A 12,874-nucleotide genomic window follows, 5' to 3' on the forward strand; every position below is an offset into this window, starting at 1 on the left:
CGAGTGTAGAGGGTCAGTGGTAGACAGGTAGGAGTGTAGAGGGTCAGTGGTAGACAGGTATGAGTGTAGAGAGTCAGTGGTAGACAGGTATGAGTGTAGAGGGTCAGTGGTAGACAGGTATGAGTGTAGAGGGTCAGTGGTAGACAGGTACGAGTGTAGAGGGTCAGTGGTAGACAGGTACGAGTGTAGAGGGTCAGTGGTAGACAGGTACGAGTGTAGAGGGTCAGTGGTAGACAGGTAGGAGTGTAGAGGGTCAGTGGTAGACAGGTAGGAGTGTAGAGGGTCAGTGGTAAACAGGTAGGAGTGTAGAGTGGCAGTGGTAGACAGGTACGAGTGTAGAGGGTCAGTGGTAGACAGGTAGAAGTGTAGAGGGTCAGTGGTAGACAGGTACGAGTGTAGAGGGTCAGTGGTAGACAGGTAGGAGTGTAGAGGGTCAGTGGTAGGCAGGTACGAGTGTAGAGGGTCAGTGGTAGACAGGTACGAGTGTAGAGGGTCAGTGGTAGACAGGTACGAGTGTAGAGGGTCAGTGGTAGACAGGTACGAGTGTAGAGGGTCAGTGGTAGACAGGTACGAGTGTAGAGGGTCAGTGGGTCAGCGGCAGACAGGTACGAGTGTAGAGAGTCAGTGGTAGACAGGTACGAGTGTAGAGGGTCAGTGGTAGACAGGTAGGAGTGTAGAGGGTCAGTGGTAAACAGGTAGGAGTGTAGAGTGGCAGTGGTAGACAGGTACGAGTGTAGAGGGTCAGTGGTAGACAGGTAGGAGTGTAGAGGGTCAGTGGTAGACAGGTAGGAGTGTAGAGGGTCAGTGGTAAACAGGTAGGAGTGTAGAGTGGCAGTGGTAGACAGGTACGAGTGTAGAGGGTCAGTGGTAGACAGGTAGGAGTGTAGAGGGTCAGTGGTAGACAGGTACGAGTGTAGAGGGTCAGTGGTAGACAGGTAGGAGTGTAGAGGGTCAGTGGTAGACAGGTACGAGTGTAGAGGGTCAGTGGTAGACAGGTACGAGTGTAGAGGGTCAGTGGTAGACAGGTACGAGTGTAGAGGGTCAGTGGTAGACAGGTACGAGTGTAGAGGGTCAGTGGTAGACAGGTACGAGTGTAGAGGGTCAGTGGGTCAGCGGCAAACAGGTACGAGTGTAGAGAGTCAGTGGTAGACAGGTTAGAGTGTAGAGGGTCAGTGGTAGACAGGTACGAGTGTAGAGGGTCAGTGGGTCAGCGGCAAACAGGTACGAGTGTAGAGAGTCAGTGGTAGACAGGTACGAGTGTAGAGGGTCAGTGGGTCAGCGGCAGACAGGTACGAGTGTAGAGTCAGTGGTAGACAGGTACGAGTGTAGAGAGTCAGTGGTAGACAGGTATGAGTGTAGAGGGTCAGTGGTAGACAGGTACGAGTGTAGAGGGTCAGTGGTAGACAAGTTAGAGTGTAGAGAGTCAGTGGTAGACAGGTATGAGTGTAGAGGGGCAGTGATAGACAGGTACGAGTGTAGAGAGTCAGTGGTAGACAGGTACGAGTGTAGAGAGTCAGTGGTAGACAGGTATGAGTGTAGAGGGGTAGTGGTAGACAGGTACGAGTGTAGAGGGTCAGTGATAGACAGGTATGAGTGTAGAGGGGCAGTGGTAGACAGGTATGAGTGTAGAGAGTCAGTGATAGACAGGTATGAGTGTAGAGAGTCAGTGGTAGACAGGTATGAGTGTAGAGAGTCAGTGGTAGACAGGTATGAGTGTAGAGAGTCAGTGGTAGACAGGTATGAGTGTAGAGGGGCAGTGGTAGACAGGTATGAGTGTAGAGGGGCAGTGGTAGACAGGTATGAGTGTAGAGAGTCAGTGGTAGACAGGTATGAGTGTAGAGGGGTAGTGGTAGACAGGTACGAGTGTAGAGGGTCAGTGGTAGACAGGTATGAGTGTAGAGGGGCAGTGGTAGACAGGTATGAGTGTAGAGAGTCAGTGGTAGACAGGTATGAGTGTAGAGGGGCAGTGATAGACAGGTATGAGTGTAGAGAGTCAGTGGTAGACAGGTATGAGTGTAGAGGGGCAGTGGTAGACAGGTATGAGTGTAGAGGGGCAGTGATAGACAGGTATGAGTGTAGAGAGTCAGTGGTAGACAGGTATGATTGTAGAGAGTCAGTGGTAGACAGGTATGAGTGTAGAGAGTCAGTGGTAGACAGGTATGAGTGTAGAGAGTCAGTGGTAGACAGGTATAAGTGTAGAGGGTCAGTGGTAGACAGGTATAAGTGTAGAGGGTCAGTGGTAGACAGGTATGAGTGTAGAGGGGCAGTGATAGACAGGTATAAGTGTAGAGGGTCAGTGGTAGACAGGTATGAGTGTAGAGGGGTAGTGGTAGACAGGTACGAGTGTAGAGGGTCAGTGATAGACAGGTATGAGTGTAGAGGGTCAGTGGTAGACAGGTATGAGTGTAGAGGGGCAGTGATAGACAGGTATAAGTGTAGAGGGTCAGTGGTAGACAGGTATGAGTGTAGAGAGTCAGTGGTAGACAGGTATGAGTGTAGAGGGGCAGTGGTAGACAGGTATGAGTGTAGAGGGGCAGTGGTAGACAGGTATGAGTGTAGAGGGGCAGTGGTAGACAGGTATGAGTGTAGAGGGGCAGTGATAGACAGGTATGAGTGTAGAGAGTCAGTGGTAGACAGGTATGAGTGTAGAGGGGCAGTGATAGACAGGTATGAGTGTAGAGGGTCAGTGGTAGACAGGTATGAGTGTAGAGGGGCAGTGGTAGACAGGTATGAGTGTAGAGTGGCAGTGATAGACAGGTATAAGTGTAGAGGGTCAGTGGTAGACAGGTATGAGTGTAGAGAGTCAGTGGTAGACAGGTATGAGTGTAGAGGGGCAGTGGTAGACAGGTATGAGTGTAGAGAGTCAGTGGTAGACAGGTATGAGTGTAGAGGGGCAGTGATAGACAGGTATGAGTGTAGAGGGTCAGTGGTAGACAGGTATGAGTGTAGAGGGGCAGTGGTAGACAGGTATGAGTGTAGAGGGGCAGTGATAGACAGGTATGAGTGTAGAGAGTCAGTGGTAGACAGGTATGAGTGTAGAGAGTCAGTGGTAGACAGGTAGGAGTGTAGAGGGGCAGTGGTAGACAGGTATGAGTGTAGAGGGGCAGTGGTAGACAGGTATGAGTGTAGAGGGGTAGTGGTAGACAGGTATGAGTGTAGAGAGTCAGTGGTAGACAGTTATGAGTGTAGAGGGGTAGTGGTAGACAGGTAGGAGTGTAGAGGGGCAGTGGTAGACAGGTATGAGTGTAGAGGGTCAGTGGTAGACAGGTATGAGTGTAGAGGGTCAGTGGTAGACAGGTATGAGTGTAGAGGGTCAGTGGTAGACAGGTATGAGTGTAGAGGGGCAGTGATAGGGGAGTCAATGTGCTCTCTGAATTAGTAAGGTAGGAAGTAAAAGTCGATGAGGTACCGACTAACAGATAGTGTATATTATCAGTCCTGAACCAGTGTTCCCTTCTCTTTTCTCTCAATCAGGAATTAGAGAAGATTTAAGACCAGTAACGACCCCACAGACTAAAATAAAACAGATGCTTCTCCTGGAGATTATTAGAATTCTAATATATATATATATATATTAGGGGGGTATAGATGTTAGGGGGTATAGATGTTTATAGTACCATGTACCTTGTGAGCTTCAGTACTTGTGTATGACAAATATTTAGTAAACATTGTAACCATGTCAAAGATTCTTCATTTTGGTGACAGAATTGAAGCAGCGTAACACACACGCACGCACGCACACGCACGCACGCACACGCACACACACCAAGCTTGTCTTCTTACCGTAAAGCTCCTGCCTCTCTTTTTTGTTCCGGGCTTTCTGATTGGCCTCCAGCTTGACGACAGACGAGGGGGATGGACCAGTCACGGTGGAGCGTGATGAGACGTCTCGGGAGGGTTGTGCTTTGATGTCTTGTCCTTCATCACTGTCATAACTTCCTTCCTCCTCTTCTAAGGAGAGAACAACATACATAGTACTGTGTCTAAATCCAGCCTATCCACTTCCTCTTCCTCCTCTTCTAACGAGAGAACAACATACATAGTACTGTGTCTAAATCCAGCCTATCCACTTCCTCTAACAGACTTCCTTTGCTTATCATTAGAAAACATTTAGAGGCTTGTATTTCCCCAAAACCTGTTTTCTACATTCTAACATTTAGCAATTACCTCGTTATCTTGTTGTCTTCCTGGAGGAAAACAAATAACCATTCATAATGATGAGATACCAGGAGCTTCTGACTGTTGTTCTCTGGGGCTGGGACCTGAAGTGTGTCTGGAGTACTGAGCTCTGACTGTTGTTCTCTGGGGCTGGGACCTGAAGTGTGTCAGGAGTACTGAGCTCTGACTGTTGTTCTCTGGGGCTGGGACCTGAAGTGTGTCTGGAGTACTGAGCTCTGACTGTTGTTCTCTGGGGCTGGGACCTGAAGTGTGTCTGGAGTACTGAGCTCTGACTGTTGTTCTCTGGGGCTGGGACCTGAAGTGTGTCTGGAGTACTGAGCTCTGACTGTTGTTCTCTGGGGCTGGGACCTGAAGTGTGTCTGGAGTACTGAGCTCTGACTGTTGTTCTCTGGGACTGGGACCTGAAGTGTGTCTGGAGTACTGAGCTCTGACTGTTGTTCTCTGGGGCTGGGACCTGAAGTGTGTCTGGAGTACTGAGCTCTGACTAATTGTGTGTGTGTGTGTGTGCATGCATATTCTAGCTCGCTTGCGTGTGCGTGTGTATGTGTGTGTGCTCTTGTGTTGAGTGCACGTGGTGTGTGTGTCTCTCTGTAGCCTGTAACTGCTCTGTGGTCCAGCCTGCTTGTCTCCATGGCCTGTCAGAGCCTCTCACAGGCAGCTGTACACAGCTGTGGCCTAGCTTCTTACACACACACACACACACACACACACACACACACACACACACACACACACACACACACACACACACACACACACACACACACACACACACAAGCAGTGGTGTCGGGTGTCCGCGCGCTGCCGACCCCACTTGTCATTTACGAGGCCTTGATCAACACGTTCTCACTCACCTCTGAACACTGACAGGGATCACTTTCAGATGAATTAACAAATTAACAAAACTCACACGAGGGCTCGAGTGGCAGCCTTCTGCATGTGTGTGTGTGTGTGTGTGTGTGTGTGTGTGTGTGTGTGTGTGTGTTTTATTCCCTAACTTGTGTATAGAGTGCATGAGACAGTGTAATGTAAATGCATCATGTGCTCTATTTATTTATTTATTTTATTTATTTCACCTTTATTTAACCAGGTAGGCAAGTTGAGAACAAGTTCTCATTTACAATTGCGACCTGGCCAAGATAAAGCAGTTCGACAACATACAACAACACAGAGTTACACATGGAGTAAACAACATACAGTCAATAATACAGTAGAAAAAAAAAGTATAAAAAAAACTATAAAAGTAGTTGACTAATGAAGAAGGTTGTTTACAAGTTTGATGACAGGTCAGAGGTGCCTTCCACACTTAGTGGAGGGTACAGTGTGCTGAGTGGAGGGTACAGTGTGCTGAGTGAAGGGTACAGTGTGTTGAGTGAAGGGTACAGTGTGCTGAGTGAAGGGTACAGTGTGTTGAGTGAAGGGTACAGTGTGCTGAGTGGAGGGTACAGTGTGCTGAGTGAAGGGTACAGTGTGCTGAGTGAAGGGTATAGTGTGTTGAGTGGAGGGTACAGTGTGTTGAGTGAAGGGTACAGTGTGCTGAGTGAAGGGTACAGTGTGCTGAGTGAAGGGTACAGTGTGTTGAGTGAAGGGTACAGTGTGCTGAGTGAAGGGTACAGTGTGCTGAGTGGAGGGTACAGTGTGCTGAGTGAAGGGTACAGTGTGCTGAGTGGAGGGTACAGTGTGCTGAGTGAAGGGTACAGTGTGCTGAGTGAAGGGTACAGTGTGTTGAGTGAAGGGTACAGTGTGCTGAGTGGAGGGTACAGTGTGCTGAGTGGAGGGTACAGTGTGTTGAGTGAAGGGTACAGTGTGCTGAGTGAAGGGTACAGTGTGTTGAGTGGAGGGTACAGTGTGTTGAGTGGAGGGTACAGTGTGTTGAGTGGAGGGTACAGTGTGCTGAGTGGAGGGTACAGTGTGTTGAGTGGAGGGCACAGTGTGCTGAGTGAAGGGTACAGTGTGCTGAGTGGAGGGTACAGTGTGCTGAGTGGAGGGTACAGTGTGCTGAGTGGAGGGTACAGTGTGTTGAGTGGAGGGTACAGTGTGCTGAGTGAAGAAGGGTACAGTGTGTTGAGTGAAGGGTACAGTGTGTTGAGTGAAGGGTACAGTGTGCTGAGTGAAGGGTACAGTGTGCTGAGTGAAGGGTACAGTGTGCTGAGTGAAGGGTACAGTGTGCTGAGTGAAGAAGGGTACAGTGTGTTGAGTGGAGGGTACAGTGTGCTGAGTGAAGGGTACAGTGTGCTGAGTGGAGGGTACAGTGTGTTGAGTGGAGGGTACAGTGTGCTGAGTGAAGGGTACAGTGTGCTGAGTGGAGGGTACAGTGTGTTGAGTGAAGAAGGGTACAGTGTGTTGAGTGAAGGGTACAGTGTGCTGAGTGAAGGGTACAGTGTGTTGAGTGGAGGATACAGTGTGTTGAGTGGAGGGTACAGTGTGCTGAGTGGAGGGTACAGTGTGTTGAGTGGAGGGTACAGTGTGCTGAGTGGAGGGTACAGTGTGCTGAGTGGAGGGTACAGTGTGCTGAGTGGAGGGTACAGTGTGTTGAGTGGAGGGTACAGTGTGTTGAGTGGAGGGTACAGTGTGCTGAGTGGAGGGTACAGTGTGCTGAGTGGAGGGTACAGTGTGTTGAGTGGAGGGTACAGTGTGTTGAGTGGAGGGTACAGTGTGCTGAGTGGAGGGTACAGTGTGTTGAGTGGAGGGTACAGTGTGCTGAGTGGAGGGTACAGTGTGTTGAGTGGAGGGTACAGTGTGTTGAGTACCTGACCTGGCTGGAGAAGAGAGACACCCTGTCCCACTCATCCAACCTTATCTGTCCCCTCTTACCCCTTCCCCCTCCACCCAGTCACCTCAGCCCACTCACCCTGGTTGGAGGATTCACTCTCTGTAGGGGAGGTCATCTTCCCCCTCCACCCAGTCACCTCAGCCCACTCACCCTGGTTGGAGGATTCACTCTCTGTAGGGGAGGTCATCTTCCCCCTCCACCCAGTCACCTCAGCCCACTCACCCTGGTTGGAGGATTCACTCTCTGTAGGGGAGGTCATCTTCCCCCTCCACCCAGTCACCTCAGCCCACTCACCCTGGTTGGAGGATTCACTCTCTGTAGGGGAGGTCTCTCCCCACCTCCACCCAGTCACCTCAGCCCACTCACCCTGGTTGGAGGATTCACTCTCTGTAGGGGAGGTCATCTTCCCCCTCCACCCAGTCACCTCAGCCCACTCACCCTGGTTGGAGGATTCACTCTCTGTAGGGGAGGTCATCTTCCCCCTCCACCCAGTCACCTCAGCCCACTCACCCTGGTCGGAGGATTCACTCTCTGTAGGGGAGGTCTCTCCCCCCTCCATGGCTTCCTGACTCCTGGTTCGGAGGTCCCTGGCCCTGGGCTGCTGCAGCCGTGCGGACCCCTGGACCCCAAGAGCTCCCCCCATCCCTTTCCTCCTGCCCCCACGCATCATCAGCGGGGTCCCCGTCCAGCCCTCCTGGCCGCCGCTGTCTGCACTGGCTGCTGAGAGAGAGAGAGAGAGAGAGAGAGAGAGAGAGAGAGAGAGAGAGAGAGAGAGAGAGAGAGAGAGAGAGAGAGAGAGAGAGAGTTTGAGTTTTTATAAAACCTTTATTTTATACTCAAGTATTAACATCAATAATGACACACTGCCTTTTCAGAAATGAAACACCAAATGTAATTCTTAAAATAAAAGAAAAAAATACAAAACACTAAAATAACAAAAAATGTAAAAAATAAAATAAAATAAAAAAATACTAAAGAACATATACATTCAGCTTATTTCATCAACAAAAAATAATTTCCCCTCCTCTACAAAACAAAGCGCTCCTTCGTATGCCCACTTCTCCTCAAACAATGGGAGATCTTTTACAGCTGAGAAGAACTCAAAATCTACTTTTATTCTTACTTTCACTAATCCTTTAAAAACACATCTTACATCCTGCCCATATCCCGTTTCTATCTTATGTTTCCTACTCAAAAAAATGGACATCTTAGCTTGTCCCAAAATAAAATTTAACAGTTGACATTTTCTTTTCTGTTGCTTTCTATATTGAAACCCCAAAATAAAAACAGTGTTATTGAAAATCTCCCCTACAGCTTTAAACAAAGACTCCAGCATTTCCAAGAGAGGTTTAATCCTCTCACACTCCACAAAACAGTGAAAAATGGTTTCTCTTATATTACAAAAAGGACATCCATCTCCAACATCTGAGTTAATAACAGATACAAAAGCATTAACTGCAATGATGCCATGCAAAACCCTCCATTGCATATCACCAGTACCCTTTTGTAACGGTGGCTTGTACAGTGCTCTCCATGCTGGCTTTACCTTGTCATCAATGCCCAATTTTACCCTCCATGGAGTGTCTTTTCTATTTTTCAATTTATCTTTATTCAACACCTTGACACACCCCCTATAATATTCTTTCCCATTCACCTCATCCAAACCCACCTCTTCCAACCCTCTCAAATCCAGTAATATCGCCTTTCTTTCTGACTCTGGGATATTTGGTGTAATCCCTAGTCTTGGAAATGAGACGTCTTCATCTTGTACCTTCTTGTGGCTATGAAGCATACCCCACTCTTCTGCTGACAGAGCCTTCCTGCAGCTTCCCAGCATTTGTCCTACAATCCTTTCCGACCTCACCCCCAAATGTTCAGCCACCCGTCTACCATCCATTAAGGCGGGCCCAGCCACGGCCATTAACTGTTTTAAGGTGATGATTTTGCCCTTCACCAGAATCTTGGAAAAATGTGGAACATCTGCAGTTGTGCAATCCAGTCTTGCCCCATACACCAGAGGTTCCTCCAACAGCCAATGCACTGACTCCGCTGAAGTTCGTCTGGACACCTTCATTATGCTCCACACTCTAAGAAGGCCTCTGTAAAACGGAGGTATTCCCTCCCTGGAAATCTGGCTACTATCAACCAAAAATAAAGCTTTCTTTAAACCTAATCCTCCAACCTGCTGTAATACAAGACCTGCCACCCCTCTCCAAACCACATTTTCCGGTCCATAAAGCAACCTTTGAATAAACTGCAACCGGAAAGCAGCAGCCCTACTAGCAAGATGTACAAGACCTTGTCCCCCCTCCTCTTTTGACAAATACAAAACACTTTGTGGAACCCAGTGATATTTATCCCAAAAGAAATCCACAATTATTGCCTGTATCTTAGCCAGAAGGCCAGATGGTGGTTCTAAAACTGACAACCGATGCCACAGTGCAGAGGCAATCACATTGTTAACTATAATAGTGCGCCCTCTATATGACATATGAGATAGCAACCAATGCCATCTCCTTATCCTCCCTTCCACCATTTCAACCACCCCAATCCAATTTTTTCCCATAGTCCCCTCATCTCCTAGGTACACTCCAAGATACTTAAAACCTCCCTTACACCATTCCAGCCCCCCTGGCAAAGCCATGATCCCTCCAATCTGTAAAGCACAACTCTTTTCCCAATTTACCTTTGCAGAGGATATTCCCCTAAAACGATCAACCATTAGACTCAAACTATCCACCTCCGCTTGATTTTTCACTAAAACAACTACATCATCAGCATAGGCTGAGAGACGAATAGGAGGAATATCCCTTGAAAGGTACACCCCTTCAATGCGACTTCTTATGCTATTTAGTAGTGGCTCTATAGCAATGGCATATAACATTCCCGACAAAGAACATCCCTGCCTAATACCTCTACACACTTTAAAAGGAGCACTCAAACCACCGTTAACTTTCAATACACTTTCAATGTCACCATATATCACCTCTATCATGGCAATAAAACCAGAGCTGAACCCAAACGCCTCCAAAGTGTGCCATAAATATTGATGTTCAACTCGGTCAAATGCCTTTTCCTGATCAATTGAAATTAGACCAGCATCCAACCCAATAGCCCTAGAGACGTCCAAAAATCACGAATCAGAGAAATGTTATCCCCTATCTGCCTGCCAGGAACACAGTAGGACTGGTCCGTATGTATGATTTGCCCCATCACCTCCCTCAACCTGTTGGACAAAGCTTTTGACAGGATCTTATAATCAGTGCACAATAAAGCCACCGGCCTCCAGTTCTTCACCTCCCTAGGGTCACCCTTTTTGGGCAGTAGGGTGAGGACAGCCCTTCTGCAGCTTATTGGTAGTAACCCTCCGGTTAAACTATCATTAATTACTGCTAGCCAATCCTCTCCCAACATAGCCCAAAAAGACTTAAAAAAGTCAACGGGAAGCCCATCAATGCCTGGTGCCCTTCCATTTTCCATGCCTTTTAATGCAGTGTATAACTCCTGCAAAGACAATGGTTGCTCAAGCTCAACCTGAGCTTCTGCAGCCACCTGTGGGAGCCCATCAAGGAACTGCTGTGTCACTGTTTTATCCTCTTTGTACTCAGACTTGTAGAGCTCAGCATAGAACTCTACTGCCCTCTTTCTAATTTCACTAGGTCTAGTGAGCTCTTGTCCAACAGCTGATTTGAGACAATGAATCATTTTTCTTTGTCCATTCTTTTTCTCTAAACCAAAGAAAAATTTGGATGAAGCATCCATTTCAGAGATTCCCTGAAACTTACTTCTCACCAATGCCCCTTGTGCTCTGATACCCAGCAGGTCTGCCAATGCAGCTTTTTTCCTCTTGAGGGCCTGAGTGTGGCCTCGATCTCCTGTGGTCTCAACCAACGTCATGAGTTCCACTATTTCAGTCTCTAGGGCTTTCATTGATCTGGTGATATCCTTGGTGACATTCCTCGTGTATTGCTTACAGAATTGTTGAATCTGGATTTTCCCTATATCCCACCACTGTTGAAGGGATACAAAACTGGCCTTTTGAGACCTCCACCTCTCCCAGAAAAAACTAAAACATTTCCTGAAGTGAGCATCACTCAATAAAGTTATGTTAAAATGCCAGTATGCGCTTTTAGGTTTTACATCGTTAATGAACACCACCTCTGTTATTAAACAATGATCAGAAAATCCCACTGGGGTTATCACACTTGATTTACAGACATGAGATTGATGCTCAAAACAATAAAACCTATCTAACCTGGCCATAGAGATGGTGTTCTCTCTCACATGCACCCAGGTATACTGCCTTGTGCCTCCATGTTGACTCCGCCAAATGTCACACAGTTCATTTGTTACAATGAGACGTTTTAAAAAAGTCCTTGAGGCTATATGAGGTTCTTTGTGGTTTCTATCTAAATCACTGACTGTGCAGTTAAAATCCCCAGCAATAAATAAATAATCTTCATTGTTACATTTCTCAATGGTATTTGATAATGTCTCTAAAAAGCATACCCTCTCAACTGCCACCACTGGGGCATATACATTTATCAGACACATAGTGATGTTTTCATACCTTACTCTAACTTTTAGTAACCTCCCCTCAACTACCTCTTCAACCTCATATGACAAAGGCAAAAACCCTTTTGAGAACAATATGGCCACACCCCCACTTTTTGTGTTTTTATGACTACACACCACTGTCCCCCCCCACTCCTGTTTCCACATAACTTCATTTTCCAAATTACTATGCGTTTCTTGTAGAAAAATTATGTCACTTCCCTTTCCCCTAATTAACTCATACACTATGGCTCTTTTTTTAACGTCTCTTGCCCCATTTACATTTAAAGAAGAAATCTTAAAACTGCTCATGGTTGAAGAAAAAAATACAGAGGAAGACCCAGAAACCACATCTCTTTACAGAGTTAAAGCTGCGACTGAACTCTTTCATTTTCTTTAGAATTTACATCACTTATCACTCTCGTTACCACTTTCTTGAGTCTAGCAATTTCAGGGCTTGTCAAACCTCCCCCTGTTATTTTTGACATCAGAAACTTTGCTGATTCAATAAACAATTCACTTTCAGGGAAAAAATCTGTTATATTATAATCCTGCATATATTTCTTCCCTTTTGTCAACTTCAGAAATTGACGTACCTTCCCAATCCCATACCTCCCTTCCACCCCATTTATCTCACTATTTTGTTGTGACGCATCAGATGACTCACTCTCGCTATCCTCCCCAGAAGAAAACTCCATCTCTACAACCTGTTTATCTTCAAGTGAATTATCCATCTCTACCTTCCTCTTGGAATTAGACCCTTCCCCACCCCTTACATTCTTCCTCTTACTCCTCGGTACTTTGAAAACAGCTGCTTCCTTTCCCATTATTTCAATCTCCTCTTGACCTCCAATTTCATTTTCCAGCACCACCTCAGCGACGGCAGTCGCAATCTCACCGACTGTTTCCCCTCCCTCTTTGTTATGATCTACAACAATTGCCCCCGTTTCCACACTGCCTTCCTCTCCTACTTTTCCTACCACATCTGCCCACCTTCTCCCTTCCCCTGCACCCTTAGCATGTTCATCCCTTCGCGGTGGTGCGTTAGCTGCACCAGCACTAGAGCTGCTACCGGGCTCTGCGTGCTCATTCTCGGGACAATTACGCACCAAATGCCCCTCTCTTCCACAGCCAAAGCATTTCATTGATTCAGTAGAAGCGTAGAAGACATAATCAAATCCATCAATCTTAAAACTGAATGCTAAATTCAGTTCATCAGTGTCCTTTTTTAAAATCATATGCACTTGTCTCCTATGAGACACGACATGCTTCAGCAACGGAGATTTGCATCCAAAAAGAACCTTCTTTATTGTTGATACAATTTGACCATGACGAGATAACTCTCGCTCCAACACTTCATCTCTAACA

General features: G+C 47.0%; 1 protein-coding gene across 11 annotated transcripts in view; it reads right to left on the reverse strand.

Annotated features, from left to right (window-relative positions):
- Positions 1–12,874, reverse strand: part of bahcc1a (BAH domain and coiled-coil containing 1a) — a 129,333-nt gene that overhangs the window by 18,676 nt on the left and 97,783 nt on the right. For 8 of the 11 annotated variants that reach the window (XM_029729003.1, XM_029729004.1, XM_029729002.1 and 5 more), the window contains 2 exons: positions 7,463–7,672; positions 3,784–3,951 (listed from right to left, as the gene is read on the reverse strand). In XM_029729003.1, coding sequence (XP_029584863.1) covers positions 3,784–3,951; positions 7,463–7,672 — 378 coding nt within the window. The remainder of the gene's footprint in view (positions 1–3,783; positions 3,952–7,462; positions 7,673–12,874) is intronic. The other 3 variants (XM_029729000.1, XM_029729006.1, XM_029729001.1) reach the window with 2 other exon arrangements.

Source organism: Salmo trutta, chromosome 32, assembly GCF_901001165.1.
Source record: "Salmo trutta chromosome 32, fSalTru1.1, whole genome shotgun sequence".
Lineage (NCBI taxonomy): Eukaryota > Metazoa > Chordata > Actinopteri > Salmoniformes > Salmonidae > Salmo > Salmo trutta.